Genomic DNA, 25,966 nt, shown 5'->3' with positions numbered 1-25,966 from the left:
GCAGCATTGCCCGCAGCGTGCCAAGAAATCTGAAGAGAAGCCCACTCCAGGGGTTGCAATAACCCACTATCAGCCGCAAAGCCGGAGATAGCAGACAATCTCAATACCCGTATGTTTACAAGCAGCGTAGCAGCGTGCGCGCAATGTAACGATCCGCACATCGCAGTGTCGCTGGCATGCAATGCCTAAAGTGGGAAATTTCCCTGCACGGTCCATGAAATATGTTACTTTGCCAAACATGGGTAGACATAACAGGCAGAACAAGGAGCTGGCAGATAGGGAGGCAGGAGTTTGGGGACAGCCATAACAGGAATGTGATAGGCATTTCAGTGGCTGTGGTAAGCAAAATGCTAGAACACATGAATCTGCTAAAAATAAAATTGCCAAACTCCTCCAAAATTGTAACACTGTGCTCTTTCACTTTTGCCCGTAATAAGGGTTGGTAGAAACTAGGTTAGTTGCATTCATAAAAGTGACGGATGGGGATGTTGGCTATTTACTGTCGACGAGATCAATTGCAGTGGTTGTTATCAATGTATCAATGAGAGGTCCCCTTGTGAGCATCTTGCACTATCTTCTCCAGCAGATGATGACAGTGGCTTAGGTTGATCCCATTTGGCCAAAGCCCAACTCCCAGTGACATTTATGCCAATCAGGAAGTCAAAGAAACCTTTTCTGTCAGACAATATTTTAGGGCAATAAAAACAATAAGGACTGAGAAGGCTGCGACATTTGAAGTGTAATAGGCATACAGAGTTTAAAGGTAATAAAGCTATTATATCACCCCCAAAACTGTTACATAATAAACAGGGCTCAATTCATGGTTTTCCAAAGTCTACCACAGGCAGGCACATCAAGTCATCTCTTTCCAATGGCCTGTGCCTGCAGTTCTGGATAACTTAATAAAGATTTCCAGGATTGCAGATAAATGTTATAGCCATTAAGTTTTTTTTTTTTTTTTTTTAATATTTAAATTTAGGTTTGAAAGAAATATGATTTTCTTTCCCTGTTTTCTCTCGAAATCAATTGACAATATCCAGTCTGTGTAGTTTGCGCACATAGGTTAACTCGAAAAGTGCAGTAAAAGAAATTAAAACAGTTATTTAAAATATTTTAATTCACCATTCATCACGGTGTTGTCATTTTTTTAACTTGTAATGCAAGCGACCACATATGCAAATGCCACATACAAAAAAAAAGATACATAGAACAAAATAAAGTTAAACTTTTCTAGTTGCTTGTAAAAACACACACACACATTTATATAGAACCTGCATACAGTTCATGAAAAAAAAAAACTTTTGCCCACTATTTTTTTACTGAGAAGCGAAAACAAAAAGAACCAAGTGTCAATGAATTTCTTTAACAGCTTGTAAACATCGTGATCGGAATTGTAATCAGCCCGCGTCAAATAAACGACGCGGCCATTCTGTAGCTACTGACGCATCTGTCAGAAGTAAGCAGAATAGTGGCGCCATCTCGGTTCGGAAGTAGAAATGAAATAACGGAGGTCGAACATGTCAAGCCATTCGAACATGCACACGCTCCGAGTAGAGCGCGTAAGCATTAATGGAAAGAATTCGATAGGGCGTGCTATACCACTATACAACTTATCCTTTCGAAAAAGGGTGGGACTTCAGCCCTGTCACAAGACCACGACGGCTAGTGAACGCGTAAAAAAATTGCTTCCGCCGCGACACAAAAGAAAATGAAATTCTAGGACGCGGAGAAGCGCCCTTCCTTTCACTCATTTTGTCCCAACCGCACTTCCCGAAACAAACATTTCTATTTTATTTTGATTCCCAAACACGCCTCTCCACCACGATGCGCCCAGAAACTGCAAGTTAGGAGCGATTTTTATCCCAACTGACAAGATCAGCACGCAGCAAGCACAACCCGACCCGTCGCTTTCCACCTTCCGTTCTGTGTCGGAAGTGTGCCAGATTTTGTAAGTCAGTCAGTCACAATCTGGGCGCGTTACATACGGGCCGACCGCAAGGGAACCACGTAGACGCGTTCGCGTGAACGTCTACGAGCTTTCAAGCTCGCTGACGCCGAGGTCGAATGAGATAAACATGCCGCTATAATTTCCTGCCCACCGCACACGTCGGAAACACTTCAAACAAACGCGACTCGCCGTTTCTGCCGAACGAGGCACGAACACGAAACTTAAGGCGGTTACGTATGTTTCCGTCACGCAACAATGTCGATTCGCCGCGACGACGCAACGGAGAGTATTTCGAGCGATATCCTGAAAGGTTTTGACGACAATAGACGTGTCACCACCGAGCGTTTCGACGAACAATCTGCTCAGCGAACGTTGTGATTCGACCTATCGAACGCTGGTAAGGTACTTCACGAGAGGCAGTGAAGATTTTTTCAACGAAAAAAACGGTGGACTTTGTGCAAGTATTGTGTTCAAGCTGCGGCGGTTTGAAAGCGCCGTAACTTGACCCAATGGACGATAAATTACGTAAACTGCACATACCTGCATAACGTCGCCTGAGTACCTCCCTCAGCCATCTTGAGTTCCTGACTAACCGTACAAATTTTGATTAGAGGGCGCTCGCGCTCGGCGCGCGAACTGACACCAGCCAGTAACGTTTCGTCGTCGTTGCGTAATCAAACTCATATTTGACTCATAGTCAAACTCGCAGCATTTTAAGCTAAAATTAATTTCAGTAACAAAAATACAATAAAAATATTTAGAATGGCTAACACAACTTACTTATGTTTGTGTTAGAATTTGTTTTTTTGCAGTCACGTGATCCGAATGGTAGCGATTGGTAGCGATTGCGCTGGCCGCACGTTTCGGTTTCCGAACATGATGCTTTCCTCTTCGAAACTTTACCGCGCTTATCGCTTTTGTTCGGCGTACGCGGGCCAAAGGTCCGTAGAAAGTGTTCGAACCTTGTGCGGCCCCAACACATGCACGAGTCCGCAAACATTACAGGGTACCATGGAAGTTGGTCAGAACGGTATGCCGCGCTCTAAGCAATGTGTTTTTGGCGAAAAGTTCGTGCCGCGCGTGGAAGAGACTTTCGTTTTGCGTTTTCTACGATGCTTCTCCCTGCTGCATTCTTCATTTCTCTACTGCGTTTTTTTCCCTTTCTTTCCCAGAGGTCACGGAAGAAGCCCTTCGGAACTTCCCGAACGCGGCGCAGCTTTTGGAGAAAATTGAAGCTCAAATGATTCGGAAGAACGGAGTCGCTTGGCTAACAGTGACAGTGCAGCGAGAGGTTTTGGGTAGGGCGTCTTTCATTGTTTATCCTGTTTATTTGTTTTAAATTGCCCTTCCTTATCGAGGGCCTTCGGCTGAAGTTCAGCTGCGTAACGACGCGGCTTTTCACAGTGGTTTTTACGTCTTGTTAAGCGCGAGTTCGTTTATGTTATTGCTTTCCGCAGGTGGTGGCGGGCTGACAGGCGCTCTGCGAAAGGGTTTTCACCCATCTGTCTACACTCGCACACCACCACTTGCGCCCTTCTAAGTGAAAATGTAATAATAATTATTGTTATGGGGTTGTTTTGAACGTTGTCTGTACAAGTGAAGGTTGCAGCCTTTCGCTCCCGTTTCAGCTCAATTTTACAGAATGTCAGTTTTAATTTTTTTTTTTTTTTTCCATTTGAGAGAATATTGGACAAAATTCGAAACCTAAGTATGAACAAAACGTCCTTGTGTAGAGCAGTGCTTTGCTGCAGTTGATTCCGATCTTTGCCGGTGTTGTAAACGGAGTTCAAAGCCTTAAAAGTCCTTACTTTCACAAACTGATTCTACATAGCATGCTAATGGTGGCAATCAGTTTGTCGAACAACATTCATAGACAGATTCTTGCGTCGACATCCAACGTTTCATTGACGGTTTGTTTCATCGAAAGGCTTCTTGCGTTTGTTTCATTGACAGACCTTTCAACGTTTTGTCGAACATTAACCTTCTGTTCCCGCCACCAACTTTTTGCTTCTCACCTGGTTTACGGAGGGAGAGAAAAGAGAGTGGGGGGCCCAAGTCTTGGGTAAACACTCCTCAGTAAATGACATGCTAGCTTTTGGCAGCTTAGCAAACAAAAAACATATTATCGACGAAATGTCACTGGGGCATGTGTCCACAAAATGAACTTCCATGAAACGTGTCAATGAAACGATGGGGACCTGTGTGCCCATGTGCCTACGGAGGCAGATGGAGAGAGGGGAGAAAAAGAAAACAACAAACAAGGATGGCTTTTTGGGCGAGTTGGTTGCTCATCATAATATAATACGCCAAAAAATGCGGACGAAAACGAAGTTAGAACTTGACAGGATGCCGCGTCCTATCCAGTTCTTCCTTCGTTTTCGTCCATGTTTTTTGGCATATTGCACCGTGATAACAAAGAAGCAGTTGCACTTTAGAACCCTTGCAGCCTAGTTTAAGTATCCAAAGAGTTCACGCCAGGGGGCTCCTCTAGAAGATGTCAAGGAGGTCTTCTTGAGTCTGCATTTGAGAGCCCCCGAAACCCGATTGCGAGATTTGCGGAAGTGTGACTTTCTGAGAGTTTTGCTTATTTTAACGTAAAACATTTTCCCTCCGTGCAAGACAACCAACTGCACTGGAGGGCTCGACTGTCGCTGTCTGAGCCACACGCCGTGACGACGGACGCCCTCGCCAGCACCAAGAAACGGTCGCTCGACTTGGCAAGGGCTCTGATGTGCCAGAAATTGCAGGCAAGTTGACGCCTTACTATCGTCTAGATTTGGAGAGCTCCGATAGGTGACGCCTGTATATGTTCTCTCGTCGTAAGCCTTCTCGAGGGATTGCAGCATGGTTAATCACTTCAAGTGGGAGGGCACGATTTGCAAAAACTCCAAAGGGACAAATTCCTTCCCTTGCTCTTATATTGCAATTGAATGCAAAGGTGCACCTGGCTGTGTTCGAAGATTTGTGTTTGTCCTTTGTCCTATTTAGGAGACACCAGCTGTCCGGTGGTTAGTGTCCTTTGTCCCTCTTGTTCCCCTTCTCCAGGGATTATTTTCGTCATCCTTCCCTTGCAGAAGCTGGGGTTCGATATGCCGAACATCCGAAACACCGCGCCGGTACCTTTCACCAAACTAACGGCAGGCGACGATGCAAACGGGATTTGCGGCGAACCAACAGAGCCGTCCAAGCAGGTTGTCTCGCTGGCAGCACCGAGGAGGATGTCTACGTCCAAGAACGGGCAGACGTGCCAGATGCCCAAACCAGTCGAGCTTGATGCCAGGTGCGTCAAGGTGGTGACAAACAACATCTACACCATCGTCTGCCGGGATAGGGACGACCCTGGCCTGCGACCGGAGTACGAGTACAAGGCGACAGAAGGTGGGCGGCTGTGGTGCATCGGGCATTGGCGAGGCTCATCTGTGTCATATTATTGTAGGCAACTATGTGAACTTGTGGAATGTTATTTTAAAAGCTAAATGAAACCTCCCCCTCTTCTCCACATACAAAGAAAAAATCTGCTTGTGTCTGATATATCTAAGGTCTTCAAATAAATCCCATAAAATTAGAAAAACACTGGCCAGTAAAAGTTTTTGCTAGTTTGGATTTTTCGGAAGAACTCAATTTTAAATAGGGGAAAGAAAGAAAAAAACAAAGAACTCCCTTGAAGATTTTTTACTCTTTCTTGCCACACTGTCATGCCATGCGGTGCTGTACTTTGTTTCACCGTAACTTGGCGAAGAGCAAACGCTGCGGCCCCTTCGAGCCAACCAGAGCGACAGAAGCGAAACATGTGACGGCCCTTTACAAAAGTATGGGGACGAGAGCATCGCTCAAGCGGTTGTAGAAAAGGGGAAAGAGGGAGTCTCCTCTTACTTGGACCCTCTTCTGTGTGCCCGAGACGTCGGTTTATTTCTAGGGGTGTGCGAATACCGAATAGTAGCTTTCGAATCGAATACCGAATCGAATCAAGAAAAAAAACCCGAATATCGAATCGAATATCGAATAGTGATTTTATTCGTAGGAATTTTTCAAAGTGTGCTGAGAATGCGATTATTATATGTGCAGAGTGTGCGCCTGGTGAAGAATATACGTCCTGTACAAAACAAAAGCCAAAATGTAAAAAAGTTCCGATGAAAAAAAAAAAAAAAAAAGCAGTTGCTGTTGAACGTTGGGCACTAAAGATCCAATTTTATGGTGCAAACATAATCTATCTACCCTAAACGTCACAAAAAGAAAAAAGTTTCAGCCATGCGTGCCTTTTTTTTCTCTTTAAAAACACAACCTAACACCGCAACTTCTTTTTTTTTTTTTTAAATATTTGTATATCTCAGAAAAGGGGCATTTTGCGATAGTTGGTCTCCATTTTAAGGAAAGAAAATGGCACCTGGGATTTGATTTCACATAAATAAATAGACAGGTGTTAAATCTGAGTAAACAGCAACGAGGTAAACTGGCATAAACGATATAGTCTAAAGTAAGAAAAAAGAAATGTGGTTAGGTGGCGCAAGTCACCGTCCAACTGCCGCTACGCATCCATTTTTCCGTTTATCTATCCTGTTTTAGAGAGCCTTGATTTAAAAGAGGGAGCAACCGAAACCGAAACCACAGAGACTGCTCCATCGCAGATTGATCGTGAATGCGCATGTGTTGTGTTGTCGCGTGGAAAGAAGGCGAACAAACAGAAGAGCGGCGACGCCTGTCTGCCTGCCCGAACCCGACCGTCGCTTTCGTCTTTTCGGCGCCTTCTCGCAGTTCGTAATTCAAACGCGGCTATCGAGCGGTTGGAAACCCTCTCAAATCTAGGCACATTATTTTTCCGTTCCGTTTCTTCCGCGCCAAGCCTAATTCTTTTCACGAGTAAAGCCCCTCGCACTGATCTCATCAGTGGCCCCTCGTTTCAAATTGAAGCGCCGATGTAAAACACTCTTGCCGCACTCGCAGAAATCGGCTACTGCACCACTGCACGACCACAGAAAGAAAACCAACGTTACCACGTCGGCGCAACCAACCGAGTTGTCGTTCTGATTCGTAATCCGAATCAGAATTCGCGGTTCCAAAAGAACGACGACGATAACGTTGGTTTTCTTTCTGTGATCGTGCAGTGGTGCAGTAGCCGATTTCGGCGAGTGCGGCAAGTGTGTTTTACATCGGCGCTTCAATTTGAAACGAGGAGTTTTACTCGTGAAAAGAATTAGGCTTGGCGCGGAATTCCGGCTTCCTAACAATTCCTCTCTGGAAGCGGCGCAAGCGGGATGTTTCAGTTGTGATTCAAGGGTAGATTGTGTCATGATCGTGAGTAAATCTTCGTGCTATAAAGTTTGTGGCATTCGTTATTTTTCTGTTTTCTAACCTGTGCGTTAGATTTTTGTGGAATGGTCGGACCAAGAGGTGTTTCTCGCATGGTCTGTCTAACATCACGGCGCTTACATCGGGAGAAAAAACTGCTTTTTTGTTTGCTCCGCGCCCACCGCGCGTCTTTGGCAGAATATATCGAATATTCGAGGAACCGAATACTAGGAATTCGATTCGCGAATCGAATTATTCGGGAACTTTCTATTCGATTCGAATTCGTATTGAGGAGTTTCAGCGAATATAGGGGGCGCTCCGATCGATCCAACATGGCGGACAAGAGGGGGATAGATTTGCGACGCCCGTAGACCGGTAGCGTATAAATAAAACAAAGCGTGTCATTCTCTGTTTGTTGCCGTGTGCGAGACGATCATCGTTTCAACCAAGACCTACCGTGACGCTACAGATGAAGTCTTCAAGCCAATTGAAGGCAAGAAATCTTGGCAGAGTCAGGATATGTGTGCAAGTGTTCGACGTGAGCTCTCACTTCTGGTGCAGCTGTCATCAAGTTGAACCGAATGTACGCGGGTCCAAGGAAAGGTACTTACATATCAACAATGTTCGCGCGTTGAAACTATGACGCGTACTTTATCTCAGACTAAACTTATCGGTCTGCGGCTACAAACATTTTCGTTGACGTTGCTTAGATGATGTAACCATTCAGGCCTCGCATTAAAAGGTGTCGCGAACTCCTCGGTTGTTCTAGTTCATTGTGCTAAAAAGCGGTTGGATAGAAAGCATGACAACTACAGCATACAAGGGACGATTGAGGTCTTTATCCTGCGTTCTGTGTATCGAAACATCGGTATCCTTGGTGTTATCTTGCGATCAGCTGGTCGCCGATCGTCCTGTTTTTACGCGTAATGTAAACAAGCCCCGGAAGCGCCAATCTCATTTCTATGTGCTTGTGCACCCCTACAAGCCTCGTTCTGGCTCTTGTGGAAAGCTTTATTGTAATAGCGATAGTCTCATCGGTCATTCGAGTTGTATGTGCCACGGTGATTTCGGCTGACAAAGAAGTCTGTATTAAATGCGAGAAGGAGAACGAAGGTAAAGCTTTTTTAACTGTTTTCTTTTTACAGAACAGGGCAAAGCTTCTAAAACAAGACCAAACTAAGCTGATATTTGAGTGTGCTCAAGAATGAATGCCAAAGGTGCTTATGCTAAGTGGTAGATGTATGCAGCTGATTTTCTGTTTGCCTCTGCATTGTAAATGGGAAGATATGTATCAGCAGAAGACACATGTCCTTTTGAAAATGTCTTTTATTAGGGAAAAAATAGGTTTTCATACAGAACCGAAGAGTCGCAACACTATTTAATGCGAGGCCTGAATGGTTACAGCATCTAAGCAACGTCAACGAAAATGTTTGTAGCCGCAGACCGATAAATTTAGGTTTAGATAAGTATGCGTCATAGTTTCAGCCTCAAACACGCAACATTGTTGATATGCACCTTTCTTGATGACAACTGCACCAACGTGAGAGAGCCCACGTTGTCGAACGCTTGCACACATATCTTGACTATGGTATGGCAAGGTTTCTTGCTTGAAGTGAAGATCATCTCACTACGACTAGCTACAACCACCCACCGCAGCGATGCAGGCGTTGAAGGGGCGCAACGCAGTCAGTCGCCGTCGCCCGACGCTGCTCGTTTGGCATTCACGGCTTTCTGCCCAGGTGCTTCGTTTGTACTTGGCACCGAGTGTTATTTTCCGTGCTTGTGTGTGATCTGTGGCGAGATATGGGCCTCAAAAGCAGTTCTTCAGGCTCAATAGCGTTCACCGAAGAACTTCTGAAGAAAATGCCACCCAGGAAGAAAAGCACGAAGACACAACGCACCAGCTTGGCGGACTATGCACTGGGCGCGGAAATCGGGCCCTGCGGATTATACACCAAATGCAAACTATCTAAACAAAACAGAAACATTTTTAGGCTCAAATTGGCTTCTGCGGACTATATGCCTGGACACTGGTGCCCGTTATTATATATTGTATATTCACTGCTGTTTGTTGTGGCTTGAGACTGCCTTCCTGTAATGATGCAGAGGGGTCCACTGAACCTTGAAATAAAGATATTTAAGCACATCTAGATGCAATGCCCCTTGAAGCCAGATGGTCAGGGAAAAGGTGTGCCATTATCTAATTTGCCAACAGCACACCAATGGTCACAATCAAAACTCACCGAGTCAATGGGCAGTTTTTCACCACAATATTTATTGCCGTGTAATCACCAATTTGGACCATTAAAAATCTTGAGGCTGTAGCCTATTGCACATCTATTCTGGATCTGCAAAACTTATGCTGTAGACATGCATTATCACATGAGCATGTTATGTTTCTTATCAATCTTAAACGTGGAACGCTAGTTATGCAACGAAATTCCCATATCATCACATTTTTAGCAAATTGAATGGTCCCACCTGTCACACTGTTAGCTTTGGAAGTAAACCAATTCACAATACCACCAGTGGCATATATCGTGCCAAGCATTAGTGCCGCATGTAGCACAAAAATGTCCTAACTAGGGAAGCAAACTTAATCGATCGTGTTGATTAAAGCACTTAAGTACGGGAAAAATTACCAATCAGAAGGTCACCCGAAAGGGAAGTTTTCTCGCTGAACGAATATGACTTTTTATTGGGCGTTCCGCAATGTAAGGCCGAAGACATTCACTCCGTGATCGGTACAGAAGCATTTGCTTAGCAGTCGGTCGTGCGTGCTAAAAACAACAAAAACAAAGGTGGTTTAGAAACGCGATAGATTCGCCTTTGCACGGAGTACTTACACTCAAAATCGTGTCAACATAAAGCGACTATGGCCCACCTTGCTAGCAGCAATCTTAAAATTTATCCGTGTAGTCGTCGCACCCGTGCACCAACCGAAAGCGTTGCTGCAAGCCCTTCCGCCGTCAGTGTTGAGTCTGAAGAACTGCTCTATGAGGTCCATATCCAGCCACTGAGCACATACACAAGCACAGGAAATAATACTCGGTTCCAAGTACAAGCGAAGAACCCGGGGCGGAAAGCCCTGAATGCCGAACGATCTGCGACGGGCGACGGCGGCTGACTGCGTAGTACACAGGTTGCGCTCCTTCGACGCCTGCATCGCTGCGGCGGGTGGTCGTAGCTGGTCGTAGCAGATCGTGTCACCTCTGTTGCTCGTACCGAAACACTAGAGCCGCGTAATATTCTTGCTGCCGAAGTTTATAAGCCTACGTTCGCGGCCAACACATGTACACAAAGCCAACGCCCTGACCGCCCAGCGAACCTATCCCCCTCGTTCTCTTTCGGCGACCGGCCGCCAGGGCGGTGACACCGTCGCTGAAACTCCTCAATATTCGAGTATTCGCACACCCCTATTTATTTCCCCTAGAAGATTAGCCTGTCGCCCATAATTCGTACAAAAGTGGCTTTCCCCTCTTTCACCCGTGCCTTTGACAGCACTGCGCGCTACTAGGGAGACAAAGTATAGTCACGTGTTTCCCTCTGGGTAACCGATTGGCTCGCAGGGATTGTAGCCTTTCGTTCGGCAGCCCTCTGCCTGGTTAGGAATAGACACGAAGAGAAAAATGGGAAATCTAACCAAAAACTTAATACGGTGAAACAGAGTGTTGTGAAATTCTTAATAGTTTTGAAGGATTGAGAGGAAAACCGAATGCAATGATTGCCCGAGTATGTCTTTATAAATATGAGTGTGAAATCGTTTCTTTCAAAAAGCGATCCCATGTTAATTTTTTTTGGGGGGGGGAATAAATTTTTATCGATTTATGTTTCAAGAACGAGTTCCTTTTTTTAAAAATTAATGTTTATTGGGCTGTACCCGCCTCGGTGAGGATATCAAGCTAGGCAGCTAGAGGTCCGGCTTCTTCCCCAGGAAGCTCAGTGTTTACCCGACACGAGGCTGGATTCTTTAAGTACAGCCCGCTTATAAGGAACGCCACGGGAATTTAAAAAGAGTTTGGATTGGCGACTGGACACACCGCGTAAGGCTTGTCTTCATGATCGCCTGCTCGATTGACTCAGGGTGTGAAGTAGTCTCAGTGGATCTCCACCGCGGTGAGAGCCATTCCGGCGGACATAGACTTTTTCGCAGAGTCGTCGTCACTCTCGCCACCTGCCTCCGCTTTGACGGGGCCACAGTGTGCGAGGGCTTCATCAGTCAAGTCCTCGGTGGCCATAACATTGTCCTCCGTTGTGAGGAAGCTGGCGCCAGAGCCGTTCCAGCGGTGCACAAATTTTGTTGACAGCAGGGGCGTCATCTCCGACTAACGCTTCGTCGCCCACAGAAGCAGAGTCTGGCAGCCTGGTTCGGAAAAACCTACCTCTTTTGAAGCAATGTGCGATCATGTCGCTCCTCACGTCCGTCCACGTGTCACTGACCATTTGCACAGCTTTGGTCAATGTCACCTTGCTGTCCTTCAGTAGACGCTCGACAACCTGGATACGATAATGGACCTTTCAGTTCGCAATAACGCCCTGGTCCATTGGCTGAAGCTTGGCCGTGGTGTTTGGTGGCAGGAAGAGGACTTCCATGGCGTTAAGCAGCGGATGGGTGCGATGCGCGCTACAGTTATCTAGCAGAAGCAGAACTTTTCGTTTCTTGCGTGCCATGTCGTCGTCAAAGTCGGTCAACCATGCCTGAAAGCGCTCCCCCGTCGTCCACAAATTCCATAAACTGCGGCACCAAAGCCCTGTGGTTTATGGGATTTTCCGATGACCAGCAACTTGCACTTGTTGCTGCCATCCATATTCACGCACACCAGGACTGTGACACGCTCCTTGATTGTCTTGGTGCCGGTCGTCTTTTGTTGCAAGCGTCCTGGCCGGGAGCAGCTGGAAGAACAGTCCGGTCTCATGTGCGTTATAAATGTCGCAGTTGGCATACATGGCGAAGATTCGGTCGAGTTGTTTGTCCAGCCAAGCTTGGAACACCGTGTCAACGGCAGACGCAGCCTCACCAACAATGCTTTTGCAGGTGATTCTGTGTTGATTCTTAAACCTCTGCAACCAACCTGTTCCAGGCGTAAAATTATGCCCGAAGAGGAACCGCAGATTGTGCGCTTTGTCGGTAAGAATCGGGCCACTGATCGGGACACTTTTGGTACGCGCGTCCAGAAACCATTTAAAGAGTGTAGCCTTGACATCCTTGTACATTGGCTTGCGTAGCTTTTTGCGATCTGCGCAGGCAGCATCGTTGTCTAGCGCCGCGTCAATTTTGTCTGCTTTTTTAAATATAGTCGACAGTGTCTATTGAGGTATCTCATACTTCTTGGCGATCGCAGATTTCATCAAACCAAATCGAACATCTTCCAGGATTTTCCACTTTACCTTCAGCGACAGTACCTTTTTTTTCGCTGTTGATGGTCCAGGGAGGGATATTTCACCAAATCTGGGGATAGTCACGGTCGGCAGCGCTAGGTTCAGTCGGGTAGGGTTTCGTGTAGTCCGTGTACTTTTGTGTAGGTCCGTACTCAGATGGCAATGGCAAAGCGGAGGAGAAAAAAAAAAACGCGGAGCGGACGGGAACAGCCGAAAACTCGGAAATTTCCCACACGACGTACGCAACGGTGCATGTCACGCGTACTGCGAAGAAGACAACTTACCGAACAGCATGAATTCCTTCCTTGCTTGGACGAAGCGTAGTGATCACCATAGTTGCGTTATCAATATGCTGTTTGTTTTTCCAGTTATTTTCCATAAATATACTGTAAAATATTGTTTTTAGCACTTAATTTGAGCACATTCTTGTAGCTTTTTTTCTCTATCCGTGGCGGGCCTCCCGTGGTATTCCGTTTAAAGCGGGCTTGTATCTCATTGCGGGTATACAAATGATAACGGAAATTGAAATCCATTCGCTATATCCATTATTTCGCTATTTCCGTGTTCGTTATTCGCAACTCCAGCGCGCCGCTTGCCCTCCCGCGGACGAACGGAGAACCAGAGGAGCGGGGACGGCAGCGGCGGCGGCGGCGCGGGAACGGTGGCAGGGACTGTCGGCCTTGATGCGTGAAACCGTTGTAACGAAAAAAGTGAGCGCGTTAAAAAAAGAATCCTTGTGCTCCGCCTTGCAACAGTCTTGCACGAAGGACCGGGATGTTAACTTTTTCGTTAGGGACTTTTCGTGTATAGCATAAGCTTCGGAATTCTGGTCTTGTGCATGACTGCCAGCTCAATCTGTGCTCAACATGACGGAAAACGCTCCCGCTAATAATGAAGAACTCTATAGTACGGTTTACAGAAGGTCTATTCTTTGCCATAAGTAGGAGAAAACTCGTCGTGCAAGAGGTATGTCGAGCAACACAAATCGGGAATGGGTTCGCGTTTTAAGGCCGTAGGAACATGAGCATTTATTCCAAGCACTTTAAAAAGACAGAATGCCCGTACTTGCTTTCAGAATATTACAAAGCAAAAAGGGAAATGATCGAAGCATTTTGAGCGCGTCTGTGTTAGCCAGCCGTTCGTGACGAGAGCTTAGAACGCGCAGTTTTGGCCAGAGGGACCGCAATGTTTCAAATAACACGGTACAAAAAATGTATGGTATATTAAAATATTTATTTTTCATAGAGCAATAAACAAAACCCCTAAACACGCCGATTATATTAATAGGCAGTTTTTGCATAGCGCACGACACCTCTAAACTTCAGTTGAACGTACAGCGCACTGACGTTCAACTGGCGCTACCAACTTTCACGAGCGGCTTGATAGTCGAGTTGTGCAACTTATTAAAAGAGCTTAAGTAAGTGTAAAGGACTGTAAAAAAAACAAAAAAATCTGGGTTTTCTGGGCTTTACTGCAAAACCTCTGCGTTTTTTTTTTTTGTTTTTTTTTTTTCGGTACTCTTTGATGGGTACTTTAGCTGTTTAATATCTTATATTGCGCCGTCATCAAGCCTCTCCTAAAAGTCGGGGCCGTCAGTTTGACGTCAGTGGGCTGCACGGTGAACTGAAGTTTTGGAGTGTCGTATATGTGACAAAGGATGTAAAAACTACAACATTTTTTTTTTAGAGTGATGTGCACGGCAACGTTTCTGGAGCACACTGAAAATTGTGCTTCAAAGGCGCAGCGCGAGCTTGCGGTTGTAATGCTACACCGCACAGTAGCCTGTGGTAGCAAACTTTCTATCAATACCCATAAAGCAGTTTGATTGCGTGTGGCAATACACTAAAACCGAGACGGTGAGCAGCGAGTTATGAGGCTGGGATGCGAAGACATCAATGCTGTGAACGCTGCTCTTCCGAAGCTTGACGGTCACCGTTTGCGGCTCTATTTTTAGAGAACTAAGGGCCAAGCAAAGCGCTAACATATCTTCATCACCCCGAAAAAAATTCTGCCACTAACAGTAACGTGGCCGGTGCCTAAAACGCACTCGCTCACCACAAAGCTTTGCAATTTGAGGTTACTGCAACTTTTAATTAACAGCGTGCTAGTTTTCCTAACGTGCATCCACATCTCCGTCACCTGTAATATGATCCCTCCCTAATCGCTTCGCATTTGTAGACAAATAAATCATTTTTAGCGCGCTGAACAGCGTCAGCGAGCAGGCGCACGGGATATCCTGGAGAATCATCCCCGTCTCTTCCGCCATCTTGGAACTACCGTCTCGCCACCTATAGGGCGTTGGAGTTGCGAATAAGTGGGTTGTACTGTAGGTGCACCAATGTCAAAACCATTATGGTGTTTTTGAGCACGCAATAAATATCAATATCACAATATCTTCGTCGATCGAGTTCAGGTCACAGGTTGGACACAAGCACCACGCCTGCGTTTGGCTTCGACTTGCGTTCAATTGGTGCTTCAATGACTGGGCACGAGCCCCAGCCGAACGCTGCGTCGGAAACAAGAACAAGTAATCGGCTCATTGCCGTCCCCACAAGTTTAGTTTCAAACTTGGCCGCTACTGGTGCGACGGTTGGACATCCACAATACCACTTCGACGCCGTAGCCTGTTTCTCTAAATAAATGAATATACAGATGCCCAGAGCACGCAGTCGGCGGCAGTACCGAAGCGAGCGTTAGCTGAAGAAAGTAAAATGCCGCACAAGGTGCCTCCAGAACGCTTGTCCGTACGCTGTCACATTGTGACGCCAGGAAACGTGGCAGTTTTTAGCGGACCTCCTTCTAAATGCTCGATGCACCTGGGTCCCCGCGTGGCATTTTTTTACTGTACCAGCTCGTTGTACAAAACCCTGTACAGCACCCTGTACACTGTTTGAGTGGCTAATATGTTCGTCTGGGACTTTGCAGAGAGATGAACTACTATTGACGATCGGTCAGCTCTGGTGTTTGATTTTTCTTTCCCGTTTGTTTCTCAGCAGATTCTGGCATGCTGACGTGGGAGGCGACGGTGCGGGTGCGCTGGCCGTGCGACCTCGCATTCGAAGGTCGCGGAAATTCCAAGTCGGAGGCGCAGAGGCAGGCTGCATCCGCTCTCTTGGAGTACCTCGAGGACAATGGCCACGTGGACAGCCACGGAAGTCCCGTGACCTGTTCAGAGTCGGAGAGAAAGGCCCTGGAGAGCACTAGGCATGGTCCGATTAAGATCTCTCTGCCATTGGCGTGCATTCCGACGATGCGCAAGCTTCTCAACGAGTTTGAGGTGCGGCTCCCTGTTTCCAGAGTCTCTTTGTGAGGTTGCCTGCGTTCCGGTTCATAGATTGTGAGGAATTCCCCCCAGTAGCCTTGCGGGGTTGCGTGTGTGTTGTGGTTCACAAATTGCACGATACTCTTCTAAGGCACCTCCTCAGGGGATGACCCCAGAGAAATGACTGCAGTAGAAGTAGGGAACGGAAATTTCTACCTGGGCTTCGCATATTGTAATTGTCCCAAGATGCACCTAGTCTTATACAAGTTGAGAGTGTGCCAAGAATTCTCTGTCTTCAGCATGCACTCACTGCCCTTTATCACGCTTCGGCTGGGCACGCTCACGGGACCCTGAGTCACGGGATTGGAGACGGAAAGCATAGGCTGGAGGAAAAGCTTCTGGTGCATTCTGAGCTTGTATCTGACTATAGTGGCTGCCATCACACGTAAGTTTTTAATGTGAAGCTCGGCACCCTTGTACAAGTATGCAACAATTAAAGCGAATTTCCCATTTTTTAATGGTAAAGGGTCAGGGACGGGGCACAATGGCTAACTCTTGTACCATTGCCTATTAAAGTGAAACATTTTGTGCCTAGGTGTTCGGCATTTCATGAAGTCCAAAAGTAAAACCTGGATAAAAGCGTGGCCGCGCAGCTGCAGACTGATTGGTTGACGGATGGGAGAGGTGGAGCAAGGTGCTGGATGCTAATTGGTTAACGGGAAGACCTTGTGATTAGGGGTGTAGGCAAGGAGGAGCTCGGCCACCTGTGCACACTGAGGGAGAAGAGCTCGAGAGTATGGAAGGCTCTGGAAGATCGCCGGGTTAATCAGCCCGATTAAGCGGTAGTGTTGCCTTCTTCTAGGAACGGCTGTCAAGTGTACACGAGGTACGCTTTAAACTACCTGACGAAGAGCGCCGTGGATGTAGGTATCTGGCGTCTGGAAACTTGAGAGTATTGCTAAACATTATTGATGCTGGAAGGTTTCACGTAGGCAACATAATTGCCTGGCAGTTTGCCATACATTTTATCATTGTACCCCGTCGAAAGGTGAGCGAAAATAAATGAAAATATTGAGGGTTTACAAACGGAGACAAAATGGTTGTGATTAGACACCCCTAATCTAAAGAGGGAAATGGCCACCAAGGTTTGGACCGGCATTCCGTGGAATAAAAAAAAAGGCTCAGCACCATGAAAAGAGCTTAAAACGAATGAGCACATGGAGTACTTCGTTTGTTTTTAACCACGCTGGGATCGCAGAAGCTAGGAAGATACAGTTAAAACTAAAATTAACAAAGCTGAAAGGAGCTGCGAATTACTTCGTTAAATCGGGAATTTGGATAAATCGAAAATGGTATATTTCGAGCATTAAATTCTACAAACCTAGTTTTAATGCAACGGCGTATACACGCGCGCATAAATATAGTCTGTGAAGACTACCCGTACCGCTAGTGCAAGAAGAAAACTTTGGAACTCTCCAGGAAATATATATTTGTTCTTCGGGGCTTCATTTCATGGCATCGGCATCTCTTTCCGGTACCTAACATCCAACGTGCACTCGTATTGCGTCAGGCGTTGGTTGTGCATACACGATCGACAGTGGTGTCAGACCAGGGGGAGGTGCAGGGTGAACCATCAACCTTCCGGATATTTTAAAAATGTAATGGAAACAGCATGGGGGAGGGGGTGGAAGATCGCTCTCGTCCCCCCACCACCATCACCACCACATTCGCCCCCCCCCCCCCCTTCCCCTTCTCACTAGTAGTTCAAGACCGACGACCAGTTCACGCTTTTCCCCCGCTTCCTCCTCTCCCCCCTTTTTCATTGTCTACCGTTACCTGCTTCCTCCTTCCAGGAGGATCTCTGCCTTGAATCTCGAGTCTGGTCGTAGGCCTTTAAGATGCCTCGGACAATCGAAGGTCACGAGACAAGGAAGTGCCTTGTGGAAAGCTTGTACTGGAAATTACGATGACTGAAAACCTCTCTTCCGTTCTTGTCTTGGCGAGGCACACTCTAGCAATGCCCTGCCGTTGTTGTCCGTCGCGCCGGCCGCACCTGTCGTTAGGCCTAATGAGAGGGCAGACCGCTATCGAACGCAACCGAACCGAAACCGAACGACTGGCGAACTCCATCAGTGCCATCTGTTGCATGCAACATCAGAGAAAGGCCATGAAACAGCCAGTACTGTCTGTTAGAATCGACGAAAAGCATGGAGTGCCAACTTTGTTTTTCCGTAGAAACGAAAATAGGGTCGTGCAATCTTTATGCTGGCCCGCTGGCAACAAACTCCGAGTCATTCTAAGCAGAATACTCCTGAAATTGCCCTTCGGATTCAGTTTTTTTTCCGGGAGTGCTTCATTAGATTGGATTGAAAATCCAATTTATTTCTTTATTTCTAGTTAACAAATGGATGGAGCCCAATGAGAATCTATAGAGAAATTAGAATTTGTTTCTTTAATTGTAAATTTCATAAAATCGAGTTTCAACTGTGTGATAAACCTATTTAGGTTCTGATCTGAATTCATTTTTAGATTCTGCTCTAGGACGAGTTTTAACCACATCCTGGCTGTGCATGAGGTTCAAGATGATAAAGATTGATGGAGATTTTGAGTAATATAGCCATCTTGTTCATGGGCCTTCTATTGCCCACACAAAAGGACTAAGGTCTTCACTTTTAGCCAATGATAATTTCTTTTAGTCTCAAATTTTTCACCAAGAGCAGACAGAGGTAATGCTGTTAGTTTAGGAGTGAATCTGTGTACAGCTCGCTTGAAATTATAACTTTTCCTTCGTGGAATGTCCCCCTGTCTCCGCGTTGTGTTGCAGACGGTCGTGTCAAACGCCAAACCACTGCCAGATACCGAAGACACCCTCGAGGACGACCTGGACGTCGACTCCAATGACCTGAACGGATCCGTAGCCGAGCCGATGCGAGACATCATGACTGGACGGCCGCTGTCCGTGACGAGCGAGGAGTTTGACTTCGAGAGGAGCAAAGAACTCTACTTTAACCTTGAGGAAGCTTCTTCAGAAAGCAATTCCTCTATGAATGCGGTCAGGAGATCCCTTCCAATCTACGAATACAGGTGATTTGCCTTTTCCTTGTAATGTACATGTTGGGAAGTGCGAGAGCATAGAAGGTTGGGCCTATGATATTCCTTGTGCTCAGTTTCCATGGGACTTTGGCCTTAAAAAGCCAAGTGGACCTATCGCTCCAGACCTTTAAGTGAAAAGCCAGTCGGTAAACCCCAATTTCTGAATGGCAGAAGCTCTCTAGTTTCCTCCTCTCCATTCCCATGTTGTGGTGTAGCGAAGGACGGAAAGAGGGAGCTACTAAGAAAGGTGGGCATCGCCTCCTTGGTGGCACCTTGGCAAAGCGCCGACCCTCGGATCCCAAGTTGCCAAGTTTTAGGTTTGGCCAAAGTGCGCACAATCTGACGTATTCTTAAATGCGGCAAAGGCCCTGTGTAATCGAGATTTCGGCTGCACATCAGAACATCCTCAAATGGTCAAATTCAATCTTCAGTCCTCTGTTAGGGTATGAAAAATGCCGTTTGTTGCTTTGGCGTGTAAACTCCTCGTTTTGCCTTTAAGAAAGGAGGGCGTGGCTTTTCAGTATTCCAATAAAAAGGGGCCAAACAAACCAAGATTTGAGAGAAGGGGCGAGTGTCTTAACAAACCAATCACAAAGCACACAGTAGGCTCTCGATGATTCAAACTCTCTTATTTGGTACTTATGGCTAATTAAAAAAAAAAAAATTTAAAAGTTTTGGTGGTCCCACTATCTTTTTAATGTATTCATAAGTCGCTTAATTTGAACGGCGTTTTCGTGCAATTCATGTGTTTTGTTCTCGAAGCAAGCTTTGCGAGTGTTGCAGAGGCGCAACACTCGCAAAGCTTGCTTCTCTGCAGTACATCGGTGCTCGGTGAGAAGCGCACTCAACGTTGCTCATGCAGGGCACCATGTGCTGTGAAAACGTGCACAACGCGGAAATTTTCATAGCAACTTTCACAGACGCTGTGACGTGGCGGCATGGCATAGGTCCACATCACAGCATCCACTCAAGTTGCTATAAAAATTGCCGCGCTGTGCCCGTTTTCATTGCTCATATGTCCCCTGCTTAATTGTTCACATTAGACAACTTGGCCTCATGAACAAAGTTAATTTGTTTTGAGTTGTCATGTGCTGTCTGAACAGTCCACAGTAAACAACATTTTTGAGGTATAAATAAACTGGGGTCTTATATTTGACAAATGTTTTATCTGTGACATGCCTGCTTATGATCAGTAGGCCTAGCTATATAGAGGATATCATCAGATATATACTATGTATGTTTAGCTATTCACATGGCAAATCATTATTTTATCCTGCATTATATTTAGATGAATTATTCTATGACGGCGTATTATCCAATGACTGGCTTACAGCGCGTGTTGTACCTGTTTTTAGGAAAGGGGACCCCTTTTCATCGAGCAATTACCAACCCATCTCGTTAACGTTTATGTGTTGCAAGCTGCTTAAGCATATTATAGGTAACGCCATTAGCGAATATTTAATGCGCAAACAACATACTGACAGAGTTTGACACGGATTCAGAAAAGGCTTTTCAACCACCACCCAATTAGGATCACCGTTCATGAATTTGCAAGAGTACTAGACAAAACCGGCAGGTCGATGTTATTTATTTATTTATTTTTTTATAGCGCAGCTTTTAGGCGCTTGTTTCCGGCTTGAGCGGCGTCAACATCGAACCGTAACGCGTTTGCATAACACATCCGCGTCGCTGCAACCATAACGCGTCGGCGTCGGGAGGGAGTGACTGTTTCCGGGTGTGCCTTTCCCCCTGTACGTCATGAGCAACCAACTCACCCGAACCTCTGTGTTATCGTAAAGTGGGTTTGTTCTTACTTACTACATTACAAGAGTTCGTAGAGGTAGGGTGTTGTTCGGAAATGTTAATGGTGTATTCGCACGACGCAGTTTCTTCCCGAGGAGAGGATTAAACGACATCGTGTGCTGTTTAGCACACAACATAGACTCGCCTCGAGGAGCCGGCGGAAAGTAGACACACGTGACGAGATCGCCGCCCGAGGAGAGCGGATATGGCCCTACCCGGGTCGCACGGTGGCAAACCTTTAAGAAACCTTTATTATCTGCCTGACTGTCTACTGATCGAAAATGGTGCCTATTGATAACTTATCTGCTGAACAGACCTATTGCTAAATTACCCAAGCATCAAGGAGAATGCAGGGAATGGTGTTCCAGGTGCCGCTTATGCCTGCTTCTGCAGCGGTAACTGTTCTAAAGCAAAAGCCTAAAACAAATGGCTTCTTGCACGTGCGTTCGTCATTGCTTTATTTTCCTTATTTACTTCAAATCTTTTATACGGGGAAAGTGTGCGCCTGTGGGGCTGGTGTCTGCAGCAGTAACTGTTCTAAAGCAAATGCCTAGAACTAATGGCTTCTTGCAGGTGCATTTGTGAACGCTTTATTTTGGTTATTCTGGCTCGGAGTTCGAGAAGGGTTCAAAGTCTGAACCCGAAGAGCCATCGCTCCCATCTCCGCTACGCTATCTCCGGAGCAGTCGGCACGCGCAGCCATCTCGAAAGTATCACTTGCATGGAGCGTCCAGTTTTACCATTTCAAAAAGCCGCACCAAAACAAACACGACCGGAGTTATATGGTCGTAGTTCCCTACAAACCTACCAGATGGCAGCACATACTGGCGAACGCACCCGTTCAAGCAGAGGCGCGAAGTTTTGAACGAGCAGTCGCGGACGTACAGGTACGTCAGCAACCATGCGGGATGCTCCTGCGCTGACGTACAGGTACGTCAGTGACCATGAAAGGGTTAAGTCAGCTTTCTACTAGGTCACCAAGACATAATCATGAATCCTCTTTAACTCAATATTTTGCACGTACTAATGTATTCAAGTTTTCATATATCACTCGGACTGTAAGTGATTGGAATTTATTGCCTCGTGAATTATTTTCTAGTGCAGATTTTACAGCATCATTGGAAAGCGTTGTCTAATTCTTAAATATAGGAGAATTGTTTTTTCTTTTTTCACTGCTTGCTTGCTGTGCTTTTTGTGTGCATGTGTATAAATATTTTTGTATAAGGTTAAGGTTTATAAGTGTCATACATTTTTGACACTGTAACTATCACATAAGCTGATTTATAGTGACGTTTCTTTTTTTGTGCGTGCATGAGTGTGAGGTCGGAACACTTTCAGCGTCAAATAGTGACGTTTGCCTTGTGATCGTGGCATTGATTGTCATGCTTGATGTGCATGCAATATCTTTTTTTGCCCATCCTGTCAGGTCCCTATGGTCTGTAGTATGTACTAAAAAAAAATTATATTTTTGATATTTTAAACAAAAATTGTGGCTTCCTGGAGTTTGAATTAATGAGTCTTCCGTGTGTCAGTCCTTAAAGGGGTACTCGGACGTTCTCTTTATGGTTTTTGATTTGCCTCAGAATTTACCAGGCACATCAACAAACATTGTTTAACTAGGAACTCAATATATTGTCATTTTCGCAAAAAGTTATTAAATTAACATTTTTTGTCGTTATTGTGGCGACAATAAAAGAGTGATGCCAGTGGCAGGCAGATGTTTGCTCTTTGGGCAGTAAACTTTCTTTTCAACTAAGTACAAGAAGTTTGATGGTGTCAAATGCATGCATTTGATGTTCACTCCAGACCTCGCACAGCAGCACGAAACAAGTCTGTGGCATACGTAGCCGAGACCTCTTTCCCCCTTCCTGTCGTTTTTCTGTTGTCACCACGGTCTCGGGTGATTTCACAATTATGGCATACTTAGTTTTCCTGGACAGCCTGCTGAACTGCAGGCACCACCGAAAAGCAGGGGTCTATTTGAATGTTGGTTTCGCCATCATTTTTGTTTGCCGATCTCGCAAGAACTTCCTAATTTTTCGATGACAAAAAGCGTGCCAGAAAGATTAAAGGCCAAGGAGGGGAAGGGGGGGGGGGGGTTCAGAATATATACTTAGTTGGGGTAGCTCAGAGAATCACTGGAATACCTCTTCAAGCAAAATAATTTGTTGGCTTAGTTGTTTAAACATCACGAAAATAGAAAGCGTGAGAAATACAATGCGCTTGTCTTGTGTAGTCGTATACTTCCCCTCATCTTTCGTGCTTCTTATTTCCGTGGTACCTCTTTAAAGTTTAGCATGCATCCTAGCTTCGTGTTGTCGCACGTTGCATACGATGTGCCTTGCGTGTGCTCTCGGCAACGAGGTTTTGGTGCGACGACGCGGGTTTCGCTCTTATGAAAAGAGAGGTGTCTTGCATTCCTTAATCCACTCGTGTAGCAGCTTATGCCGAGATCCCTAATTAGTTTTCCTCTCTCCCCCACCTTTGTCCAGGGAACAGATTGTGCGCACCATAGAGAACAACCGGGTCGTCGTGCTCACCGGCGAGACCGGGTCTGGCAAGACGACGCAGGTGCCGCAGTTCATCTTCGAGGAGTTCATCAGCAGGGACGAGGGCGCCAGGTGCAACGTCGTGGTGACTCAGCCGCGCCGGATTTCCGCCATCAGCATGGCCGCGCGCATCGCCAAGGAGAGGGGAGAGGAGGTGGGTGCCCAGTCGTCCCTTCACATTTTAAAGTGACTGCACATTCCTTCCCTACGCTACCGACCTGGGATTTTTTGGGAAAGGCCCATTGGCAGTAGTTACGATTCAAAAGTGCCGCATCCTTCTCGAGCTTAAGTTTGGATACGGCGTGGGGAAGCTCGGGCTATGTCCTTTCGATTTCCCGCAGACCGTTTTAACATTTGTAGAGGACAGAAGATTGTTTTCTGGTATTTCGGACAAAGTTTCAGATAACTGGCAACATAGATTGCATCGTTACGCCGAAGCGTAGCTTGTACGGTGTTTCTAGGCAGAGCTAGAAAAACTGAGCACAGCAGAAAAACCGTTGCTGCACTCTCGTTCTCCCGGAGAGGAAGGGCAGTGCAGTAAGGCAATGAGGTGAACCAGAGTTGCATTACAGCAACATCGGAAAGGTGTCTCTACTCTTCCTTCTTCCATCGCAGCTGGGCGAGTCGGTCGGGTTCCAGGTGCGGCTGAGCAAGCAGCTGCTCCGCCGGCGGGGGGGCGTCCTCTTCTGCACGACGGGCATCCTGCTGCGCCACCTGCAGGGGAACCCTACCCTGCGGGGCATCTCCCACGTTCTGGTGGACGAGGTGCACGAGCGGGACGTCTGCACCGACTTCCTGCTCGTGCTGCTTCGAGACGTGCTCCGGGTGAACCCCACGCTCCAGGTGAGGTTCCATCGAGGGCCCCTCCGCGTCGCTTTGTCGTGCCTCGAAGCGAAGCGGAGGTTGCGTGAGGCATCATTGCCACCACATTGAAATATTGTCACGGATGACAAGTGACGAGGCGGTGAATGACCGAGTAAACTGAAAGTTTAATGGGGCGAACTTGTGCCCGAAAATAAAAGGAAAAAGAATGAATAATAACAGAACGTTGCGGGCGTCGAAGGCGGCGAAGCAGCACGATCGAACGCTGAGGCGAAAACTGACTCGACAAGGTCGCGGGCGGCCTCTTATCTAGAGTACGTCGTTATCTCGAAGATTCGGCGAAAGCGGCTCAAGCGTCGCGTGCTCGGGGCAAGAATGAACACGCACTTTCTAGAAAACAAAAGCAGGAATAAATGATAGAAGTTATGTGCGGTGCATGAATAAACGAGAACTTTCTGGAGGTCCGTGACCGAGTGTTGCTTTCTCAGCCCTGCGCGCGGCAATATGGATTTCTGCTCCTCGGGATTAAGATTGGCAGTGACCTTCATTCCCGGAGTCCTATACAGTGCGGGTTCTCAAACTGGCTTCCTAGGAATTTGGGGAAACCCCGAGGGAGCTTGGGAAAACACAGAGAAAACACCCAAGTGTGCTTGGGGAAACCCCCAAGCTCCCCAAGCTGTTCATGGATGCATAACTATGTGGCAAACATTCCTTGGCACTTGCATTTATCTTTGTAAAGCCTGTATAGGCTTCTGCAGTGCTTGGTTGCATTAATTTTGAGATCAGGTGGAGTTCCCCGACTGCTATTAGAGAGAGATAAGAAATAGGCATTCCTTAAAATCAGGGTGTCGAACCAGAACCGAACCGAACCAAAAACCGGAACCGAACCGGTATTTCTTCCAAAACTGAACCCGAACCCGAACCGTTATATTGTTATCACGATGAACCCGAACCGGAACTGAACCGGAAAAAAAATAATGGTTACCGGCTCATGTCAAAACGGTTCAGCCACACGCTGTTGACAATGAATGTGCTATCAATGCCATTTGTTTTTGAAGTGCCGTCAACTGACACACACCTCGCTTACATATTTTTCTTCTCCACTCAGTCTTAGGAATATAAACGCTGCATCCATGAATCTTGACAAACGCTGCATCTATGAATCTTGACATAGAAACCAGTATTGCGCTGGTCGCGGCTTGCACGGAAGAAAAAGAAATGGAAGGCTGTGCAGAAAAAAAAAATCTCGTCACGGGATTTCATTTTCCTACAATCCCGTAAATCCTAAATGCTGGTGTGTGCTCACTTCATAACACGTTTCTAGAACGCGCGAGTTCTTGAAGCTTGCTTCCATCGGAATGAGAAAAGAAAAGGCTGTGGAGTTTGATAATAATGCATCCGGTTTCGTATAGGCACTTAGAAGATAACATATTTCTGAGACAGCAAACTCTTCTATTTTAATATTTATCCTATTACGTCCTTCTGGCATTGCGTTCGGTGAAGTGCTTTTCATATTCCGTATCTGTTTAATGAAAACCTCTTTAAGGGTCTAATTTGAGTTACCGAAGGCTAGTTCAAATAAAGAAAGCTGTATTTTCTCCCCACTGTTCCTTCAATTGCTTACACGCCGAGGTGGCGGGATAGTTAGCGAGTTCTACTTGTAAGTGGGTTTGTAAGGAGGTCGCGGATTTTACAGCTACTGCGTTGGACCCAATTAGATGAAGTCCGAATGCGTAAACGTCGGTGAGGTAACCTTTGAGTGCACATAAAGAAACCATTCCTGGTAGAAATCCCTGAGCCTTACACTATGATGTATCTCGTTTC

General features: G+C 46.3%; 2 protein-coding genes across 3 annotated transcripts in view; one reads left to right on the top strand and one right to left on the bottom strand.

Annotated features, from left to right (window-relative positions):
- LOC8035709 (probable E3 ubiquitin-protein ligase makorin-1) overlaps positions 1–2,551 on the bottom strand; it is a 30,094-nt gene extending 27,543 nt beyond the window's left edge. The window contains exon 1 of one of the 2 annotated variants that reach the window (XM_029973913.3): positions 2,489–2,551. In XM_029973913.3, the coding sequence (XP_029829773.3) occupies positions 2,489–2,523 (35 nt within the window). In that variant the 5' untranslated portion in view covers positions 2,524–2,551. The remainder of the gene's footprint in view (positions 1–2,488) is intronic. The other variant, XM_029973912.3, reaches the window with a different exon arrangement.
- Positions 2,552–2,921: 370 nt separating this feature from the next.
- Positions 2,922–25,966, top strand: part of LOC120837820 (ATP-dependent RNA helicase DHX30) — a 63,033-nt gene continuing 39,988 nt past the window's right edge. Inside the window, exons 1-8 of the mRNA XM_040207429.2 lie at positions 2,922–2,978; positions 3,121–3,246; positions 4,568–4,695; positions 5,023–5,326; positions 15,607–15,890; positions 18,700–18,959; positions 23,264–23,474; positions 23,936–24,163. Of these exons, the coding sequence (XP_040063363.1) occupies positions 2,960–2,978; positions 3,121–3,246; positions 4,568–4,695; positions 5,023–5,326; positions 15,607–15,890; positions 18,700–18,959; positions 23,264–23,474; positions 23,936–24,163 (1,560 nt within the window). The 5' untranslated portion in view covers positions 2,922–2,959. The remainder of the gene's footprint in view (positions 2,979–3,120; positions 3,247–4,567; positions 4,696–5,022; positions 5,327–15,606; positions 15,891–18,699; positions 18,960–23,263; positions 23,475–23,935; positions 24,164–25,966) is intronic.

The sequence above is a fragment of the Ixodes scapularis genome, unplaced genomic scaffold (genome assembly GCF_016920785.2).
Source record: "Ixodes scapularis isolate PalLabHiFi unplaced genomic scaffold, ASM1692078v2 PGA_scaffold8__174_contigs__length_109621045, whole genome shotgun sequence".
NCBI lineage: Eukaryota > Metazoa > Arthropoda > Arachnida > Ixodida > Ixodidae > Ixodes > Ixodes scapularis.
This window is presented reverse-complemented; position numbering and strand designations above follow the sequence as displayed.